Here is a 9585-nt window from a genome sequence, read left to right on the forward strand (position 1 = left end):
ACCAACACCACTCCTACAAGATAGGTCGGTTTTTACTGGTGTTCATTGCCATAGCAACTTACGCCATACAGCTAACCTGCTCCGAAGGTTAGAGAAGGTTTTATTCTGGGTTACAGATTGGAAACTGATGCTAAACCAATCAGCTGTGAGTAAAGTGACATCTCTGATGCAAAGAATTCACTCCCCCTTTATCTCTCGCTCCAGATTAAAGCACCCTTCGCTGGGAAATGTATATATTTAATGAATTTAGATTTAATATATTATACCTACATATTATACATATTATAAAATATTATAAGATGGTTTATTTTAGAGATCGGGGATCCTTTTATCTTTTGAGCAGCATGTTAATGTATTATTGAGTTTCTTTTCATTTCTTTGCATAATGTACCTATATGCATTGCGTGATGCTTAGAATCTTAAAAATAAAATACTGCTTGCAGAAGTGTTCGAAAGGTGATTTTCATACTTTAAAGACATATTTATTGTGTGACGAATCTTTGCACATGAACAGATATACTGGTAAAATTATATTGTAGATGATCACACATTGCTTGCAATTAATTAATATATATTAGGCTTTTAATTTAAATTAATATAAAAGCTTTTACATTTTAGATACAGTACATATATAGATATTTATGCTTTAAAATAAGCATCTGTCTAATTGTGAACCTATATCAATTAAATTACACATTATATTCAGTTTTTATTTACACTTTATAATAACAGTACTTGAATAATCATTAATTAATACCTGAATTAATAGTTTCTTCCGCATTAAATAATGATGAGTTCAGGAATGGACTAATCAGGAACTAATGAAAAGCTAACATTTACTACAACATGAGTCATAGAATTCATGCATTAATAACGGTCACCTTATTTACATGTTAGTGCATGTTTGTAAGTTAATACATTAGTTAACATTAGGAAATAAATTAAATCAAACAGGTTTTAGAAGAAAGAATGTGAAGTAAATATTATTCATATTTAATAGTCATAACATCATTGAATGACGCAGCATAATTACACCATTTTTTAAATCTCAAATAATGATCACCAATAATTTGATCAACCGATTTTACATTATTCTCTGTCCCTATAATTTCATACTCATTTCTCATTCATAATATTTCATAATATGACGAAAAGCTGTTGTGTAGTTTTTTGCACTCCAAACAATGCTGAATTAATGAATTAATAAGCTGTTCCCTCGAATGCAATTCTCAAAAACAGCCTGAGACGAGGTGCAACTTGCACAGAGTGTGTGGGTAAAAGCAGCATGAAGGGCTTCTTCGAGTGAAGTGCAACGAGTGCTTTTCTCTTTATGAGAATATCATTTATTTAAACACAACACACAGAAGCAACATTTTGTGTAATATCCCAGTCTCGACGAACTCCGGCAGGGAAAGGGAGAGAAATTAGAATATTTGTGTGTCTCGTGAAGGCATCACAAGCGCTTTTCTCTTTTTTGTAAGAATCTTTGTGTTTTATCCCAGTGAACTCTGGTGGGGAATGAGCAGAGTGTGAATGTGTGTGTATGTCTCTTGCAACAAGCGCTTTCTCTTTTGTGTGAGAACATTGGTTGTGTGAACACAATACACAGGAATAGCCTGCTTGAAGCCTCACGGCAAACACTTGGAGGGGAAGCACACAGCGTGTAAATGTGCGAGCATGTGTAGCACACGCAGACTCAAACTGCGCTTTCTCTATTGTGTGACAACATTGTTTATGTGAACACCAGTGTTGGGTGTAACGCGTTACAAAGTATCACGTTGCTGTAATCTAATTACAAGTTGCGGTAAGGCAGTCGTGTAATGCGTTACTTTCAAAAATAAGAAATCTAATAAAGGTTACAGACATGAATAAAATTATGTTACTTGGATTACACATTTATTACTAAGACAATAATATTAATTAAGTAGAATGTATTTAAAAATGTATTGCATTCCTCTGTTGGCACTTTTATGTGTGTTGTTGTGGTTAGATGTACAGTTAAAAATTTGTTACATTTTGGTTTATCTTCACCTAAAACCGACTGGATGACTTCTGAAGACATGGATGCAACCACTTGAATCATTCAGATTACTTTTATGCTGTTTCCCCATTCACTTGCATCATGCATTCTGTGGGCCTACAGAGCTGAGATATTCTTCTAAAAATCTTCTTTTGTCTTCTGCAGATTAAACAAAGTCATACACATCTGGAATGGCATGAGGGTGAGTAAATGACGTGAGAACTATTCCTTTAATGTGTTCAAAAGGATGATCAATGTAAATTAACCAGAATAACCCAGTGTCACCCAGTGATATTTGTGGCAAAACTGAAGACATAAGACAAAAGTTATATATTTGTTTAAAATTATGACCATACTTAATTATGCACATTTACTTCAAGGTTTCTATCTACTTCACATTCTTTCTTCTAAAGCCTGTTTGATTTAGTTTATTTCCTAATGTTAATTAATGCATTAACTAACAAACATGTAATTAAGGTGACCGTTATTAATGCATGAATTCATATGACTCATGTTGTAGTTAATGTTAGCTCTTCATTAGTTCCTGATTAGTCCATTCCTTAACTCATCATTAATTAATGTGGAAGTAACTAGTAACTCAGGTAATAATTCATGATTATTCATGTATTTTTATTATAAAGTGTTACCCAGTTTTGTTTCTTTCACAGCAGCAGTGGTGTTTCTTCATGCTGTATAAATGTAAAAATGTCTCGTGAGAAGTTAATTGTGCCAACTCTCTCCAAGCTTCACCCATTGGTTGTTCATGACAAACATCACTCATTCATGTGCATGAGCTTTGGGGTTAACCACGAACTCAGGATAAAACTCTAACATTTGTACTAAGCTTCTTGAAATTGCTGAACCAGTTTAAACCTGTTTGGCTTAAATTTAAAAAAAAATGTAAAATTTAAATCTGGTTTTCTTAACCTGAAACTTACTCTGAAACTCTGAGTTTGTTCAACTAGCTTCATGCAACAGGCCAAGGGGGATAAAATAGGGAAGCAAACAAGGAGGGTAACAAAGAAAGGCAGGTGTAATTGATGAACTGATAACAAGGCAAACAAGGGGGAGGGGTTATCACTCAAGACAGCACTGAAACGAGAGCACATGGCAATGAAAAAAAATAAAGATGTGCTCACACACACAACAGAACTGACATGACAGCACATGACAATGAAAAATAAACAATAACAACAAAGCCATGTGCACACACACACAACAAGAGAAACACAACTTGAGTGTCAGAATCCAGCCACAGAAAAACTATAAACAAGACCAATAAATGTGGCAGGATCCTGACAGCCTGTCCACTAATCTTTAACATTTTTTACACTAAACAATCCATTTGGAATGAATGATGTGTGGAGTTGATGATACATTTTTTAATAAGAGAAGACACAGACAATTTTGTGACAGGTAGGTGTCAGTTTACCTCTCTTCCCATTCATTTGTGTGGTTTCCACAAACAGTGATTTATTGTTGTAACACGCTAGTTGACCGTTATGCTCTCTCATGATGGAGATTGTTATTTCAATAAATAAAAGAATCTCTGACCAGGCTCAGCTGGGGGAGCCATTTCCACTCTGGCTAAAGAGCATGAATATAATGCCAATATCAGTTAGCTATGTGTAATATAAGTAATTTATTAACTGAGTAAAATTGGTAGATTTTTGGTGGGCAATGTTTAAAACAAAAGGATATTGATTAAACTGTAAGATTAATAATTAAGTGTCTTTGAAGCCCATCCTGAGTGGACTGCAGAAGTCCACAAAGATGCAGTGTCCTTTGTTATTTGGCTGATAAAGGCTTTAGTTGACAGTAATGTATTGTCTATGTATTCCATTTTAAGCAAAGTGATGCAAGCAGTGGTCAGAAAAGTGTTACTCTCTACAGTGATGTTTTCATGGTGCATGCAAAAATCGCTACAGTAGTGTTTCCCTTATGAGAATGCCCTGACAGTGAAGTATTGTGATGGTAGTATGGACTGAAAAGGCTGAAATGCCAAGGTGTCATTGAAAAGTGCATTAGGTACTTACGAGAATAATTCACATAGCTGTTTCTTGGGCATTTTTCACACCGAAAACAGCAATCATGGAATCCTTCGGGTACCTTTGAAAATCCCTCCTTACACTCAGCAGAGCAATTTGATAAAGGAACCTTCATGAAATAGGAGAATGTATTATTAAAGGTAATTGGGATAGATAAATGTTTAGATAAAGGCTCACCAAGAAAGACAACTTACAGAATTGTTATGCCAGGGCAAGAGAGAGCTGATAATGGTAAAGGTAATTTCTGGATATGTATCATATGTGCCCACCATCTCATACTGTGGAGGATTCATTTCAGTATGCCAGAGAACAACTGCGTAATTGACAGTTGGATCACCATTATCATCATATTTTACCTGACGACCACTGAGTGGAAAATCCACTTTCTTCATTTTTTCCAGAAGCTGTTGTAAAGTGTGAAGATTTTACATTTTTTAAATATTATTTCTAATAGAATGATACAGTAATATTGTTATAAAATGTATATAATTCATATTAATTCATACAATTTATTAATACATGTTAAATGATATCTAAATAATTCCGTATAATAATAATAATTTATGTTAATTATGTATTAGATAATGAACATTACTTGATAATTAATCTTTTCATGCACATTCAAATTCTTTCACTCACCAGGTATGGCCTAATTGTTGTGTTTTTGCGGCATTCACTCATTTCACACTGTAGAACTTTATGTAATCCATGAGCTATGGTATATATGGCAGCATAGATGCCAAAGGAGAATGTGGGATTTTCATTTATAATTTCCTCTGCAGTCAACGATGTGCAGCTCTCACAAGCTTGATTACAGGTATAACTCTGGACTTCAACACTATAATTATTGTGAACATCCGATGCTCTTTTGACTTTATAGATGAATTCATCAAATCCGGGCAATGTCAGTAATCTCTCTGTAATGCCAATAACTGTACCAATTTTGTCTATTCCCGGCTCTCTTGGAAGCTGTTGATCCATAGACCATGTTTCACTTGCAATCCAAACTTTGTTTTGGATGTTGTTCGCTATGGCTGCTTTAATTATGTTTTTCGCAACTTGTGGCACAGCGAAAACCACAATGACATTGATTTTGAGCATATCAATCATTTTAAGTGCTAGACTGTAGTTTGCCTCAAGGCTGAGAGCCTCTTGATAAGCCAAACAAATACCAGAATTGCTAATATACTTGTTAAACTGTCTCAGGCTATCTTTACTGTAATCGTCTTGACCACCAAGAAAGGCAACCCAGTTCCATCCAAACCACTTTATGATGTAAATAATCATCTGTATCAGGTCTTTGTTGCTGGGGACTGCTCTTAGAAAAGAGGGATACTGAAGTTTATTACTTAATGCATAGCTTGAAGCTCCATAATTCACCTTTGAAATAGAATAAAAAAAATGTTCAAAAGCAATTTGTTAAAATTGTATATACTGTATATACCTGTATTTATCCACAACTTTAATATGGTGCTGTACAGTTTGATGGTCCTGAATACAGTGTATGTAGTAGGTGTATTTCTTTATGTAAATGGTATAAAGAGAAATTTACCATTGGTATAAGATCAACTGTGAACAATGGTGCAATCGTCATAGAGCTTGTGCTTCCATATGGTCCTGTTGAAGCAATTACTTTAGGCTGATGGTTAAGCATTTCTTTAGGTTTAATTGATCCATTCTGTGAGATAAAACTGAAGACTGCAGGGAAATTCTTTGTTGCAGAACAATGGTCAAAAATCTCATAGCCTAGAGAAACATTAGGCAGGAGAGTGGTTGAGTTATTAATCTCCTCAACAGCAAACCTCATCACTTGGAACATCTGATAGGCAGATACTGAGAATGTATGCCTAGAAAACATGAGTAAAGAAGGTTAATTGCACTGACGTTTCATCTTAGAAACATGACTTGCAAGCATTAAGCATTGAGGAAATGATGGTTTAATATACAACACAGCCTAGCAAAACCCATAGACTCAGAATGTGATGTCAGTTGAAGGCAGATGAAAAAGCAAAAGGTCTTTGCTTACCTGGAACATTCAATCGTCTCTGGAGTGGACAGGGGTATAGCATGATCCACTTCATGTAAAGCAAAAAGACCACCCAATAAATAATCTCCCTCCAAGCTGAACTCAGATAATGAGGAATAAACCTTGAATAAACAAACAATAAAGCACAAAAGGAAAGTGTAAATGCTACTCAGAAGCATGATTTCAGTTGGACCATTAGTTGTGAAAAACTGATTTTCCATTCATTTGAGAGAATTCAGGCTAATATACTTCACTTTAATTTGCTTAAAACACATTTCAATTTGCTTAAACCACTATTTTCACTTTTACAAATGTCCATAACTATAAATTCACAAACCATGTTTCAGTCAGTTAAGTAGAGCATTACACCACACCACAAACAACAGAAGATGCAAAATGTCACTTTAACTTACATTTTGGACAGTGGAATTTAGAAGAACTTATTTACCTCATTCAAATTATACATTGATATAATCCAATTTTGGTGTTTGTTACCAAATTTAGAAGAGCCAATATACAGTATAGAACACGTTTATCCTGATTACCAATATCTTCTCATCCAAAAAAGTTTACAAAAGTAAGCTGTCATAAAATAAACTGTTTAACTACAACCATCTGAACTTTCAGTATGGGTTTTATATTTGCAATAGAATCATCACTCTTAAAGGTTTCCTACTTTAGAGGTGGCATTGCCTCTGTGAAATGTATGTACTATGAGATTACATGCAGCTTCTGTTAAAAGTGCAAGACAAATAGAGTCTAAAAAGTCCTTAGGACTGTCATTAATTCTGAAAGTGTTTTGCAGCTTTTCTATTGTACTGTATATAATGATTGATTGTTAAAACTGTCCAAGAGCAACCAAAGGGCACAAGTTCTTTATTTTTATTTTTTTATTTTTTTGCTAGAATGAAGGACAGGCTCTAATGCAGTAGACATTTAGGGCTCTATTTTCGTGAGTGCACAAAGTGCAGCGCTATGACTGTGTGCAACATTTTACCCGATTCTCGTGAGAGCGCTAATCCTAAATGTGTCATGAATCCTACCTTTGTTGTTCCTCGCACTCACCACCAGAGGGTTCCATCACCTGGAGATTGACTTTAACTCTCTGGACGCCATTTCCCATAATCCCCGTACCTGGCAATGATTACCTGTTCACCTGTTCCCAATTTACTCAGCTATTTAAGTCTCACTCTCACTCTCTATCATTGTGAAGTCTCATTTTGCCCTGGCTGACATTTCTAAGCATTCTCTGAGTTTTCTGTATTATCTATGTATGATCCTGGTCCATTTACCCTGTCTTGACCCGTTGCTGCCTGCCTACTATTACTGCCTTGATTTCCTGGATATAACCTGTGATTGTCTGCCACCTGCCCTGACCTCTTGCCTGTTTATTTACTACCACTCTGGATTTCCTTTGATAGTAATGTTGCTGGTGATTGAACCCCTGCCTGTTTGTATTACTACGTCTATTATGATTAAAGCTGCACATGGATCTCAACTCCATTGACTTATCATTACAGAAGACTTCGCCACAAACCGATCCAGCGGCTTTTCTGCAACTCACCACCGAGGTCTCAGTGCAAGCGGATGTATTGGCTGTACACCACCAACAGCTTGACCGACTGTCATCGTTAACAGAGGAGCTTGTTAAAACTTTGCAAAGCTTCCATTTACCAACATCAAAACCCTTCACCCTTGTCATCCAATCCAGCAGCTTACCCGGCCTCACCTAGCACATTCACCACTAACCCACGCCTTGCCTTTCATGAGAAATTCAATGGATCACCAGCAAAATGTAAGTGATTTCTGCTCCAATGTTCTCGGTTTGTTAATCAACAACCCACACTATACCCCACTGATGAGAGTCGCATTTCCTTTGTTTGTTCGCTGCTTACTGGTAAGGCGTTAGATTGGATTGCAGTGGTATGGAACGGCGAAAGAACAACATTCCCTTCGTTCTGTTACTTCCTCCAATGATTTCGTGCTGCGTTTGAACATCCAGTAGGAGGCAAAAGACGCCGGAGATCAACTGCATTCTCTTCATTAAGGTAATGCTCCACGCCATGTCACAGCCACGCATCTGCCTGCTCCATGCCATGTCACAGCCACGCATCTGCCTGCTCCATGCCATGTCACAGCCACGCATCTGCCTGCTCCATGCCATGTCACAGCCACGCCTCAGTCTGCTCCATGCCATGTCTCATCAATGCCACAGCCTGCTCCAAGCCAGGTCATAGTAACACCTCAGCCTACTCCACTTCATGTCCCAGTCAAGTTTGAGTCTGCTCCACACTATGTTCCAGTCAAGTCTGAGTTGGTTCCACTCCATGTCATAATCTTGCCTTCCGCGGCCCCGGCCTTGAGGTTCTTCACGAACCTTGTCTCCAAGTTGAATTATCCGCCACTGATATCAGTGCGTAGGGCTACGAAAACCCTTTCCCACAAATTGTCAGTGCACACGGCCAATGAGCCAACGTCCACGCCTACTACTCATCTTGATTTTAGGATTTAAGAACGATATCGAGATGAAGATTGTGATCATTGGAAAATCAATATTTTTACCCACCCCAAGATAATGATATATGCAGATATTTGGTCAGCTCACATGTAACTTAACCAGTTAGCAACTGTTAGCTCATTAATGTGGCTAGCTATAAATAAATAAACTGTCGTGCTGATCTACTGGCATAACAATCACACACCATACAAAATATACTTGTTAATTGTTACTGACATACCTTCTTCATTCTGATCGACTAATGCTAAATAAATTCTGCTTGGTTCGCCGTTCAGTGAACTTGCTGCTAATTTGATTATGGTCATTCTTAAATGCGCTAGCTGATTTAACCTAGGAAGAGTCCATCTTAGGGAGCGAGTAGCAGGCATATGCTGTGAGCTTTGAGACTGGGCAAGCATCAAAGGTTTTTAAAACACATTATTAAACACTGTGCCCAAAACACATTATACGGGTGAGTGTAATGTCCCGTAAATGATACTGACATAAATTGTTGCCCTAGAACCCACCAATCAATGGAAACAATTATGTTACATTGGCAAACTTCATGACCGAACTGTTTTAAATTCACGACAGTAATATTGCTCATATCACACAAATAAAAGATTGTCATATATTGAGCCAAGCATGTTTATGTCTATTAAATCAAACAATGAACCATAGTGCCAGAAGAGCTTGTTTTGACATACAGCAAAAAGATAAAAGAAAAGATTGCCAGTTACTAGCAGGCCATATGTTTCAACATCATAGGCCTCACGCGTCACTCTTCCCACAGTTCAGAACCACTGGAATGGACAGCAGAAGTTAACTAATCTGACCACCAAAGACACCAATCTTAACCTGAATATACAAGACAAATGTAACGAAGACACGGCAGACTACATCCCTTAGTATATATTTTTTTAAACAGACACTGCACCCTAATGTTAGAACTATAAAACAAACAGAGCATAACTCAAGAAGGACATGATTTCCA

The 9585-nt window shown here is 36.8% G+C and overlaps 1 protein-coding gene across 1 annotated transcript; it reads right to left on the reverse strand.

The window, feature by feature from the left end:
* Positions 1-3826: 3826 nt before the first annotated feature.
* Positions 3827-6274, reverse strand: LOC127454220 (taste receptor type 1 member 2-like). The gene is made up of 5 exons (XM_051721269.1): positions 6095-6274; positions 5621-5915; positions 4708-5448; positions 4263-4472; positions 3827-4177 (listed from the first exon to the last, which is right to left on the reverse strand). The coding sequence occupies exons 1-5, from the start codon at positions 6271-6273 to the stop codon at positions 3908-3910; spliced, it is 1695 nt and encodes a 564-aa protein (XP_051577229.1). The 5' UTR covers position 6274; the 3' UTR covers positions 3827-3907.
* Between the last annotated feature and the right edge of the window lie 3311 nt (positions 6275-9585).

Source organism: Myxocyprinus asiaticus, chromosome 16 (assembly GCF_019703515.2).
Source record: "Myxocyprinus asiaticus isolate MX2 ecotype Aquarium Trade chromosome 16, UBuf_Myxa_2, whole genome shotgun sequence".
Classification (NCBI taxonomy): Eukaryota; Metazoa; Chordata; class Actinopteri; order Cypriniformes; family Catostomidae; genus Myxocyprinus; species Myxocyprinus asiaticus.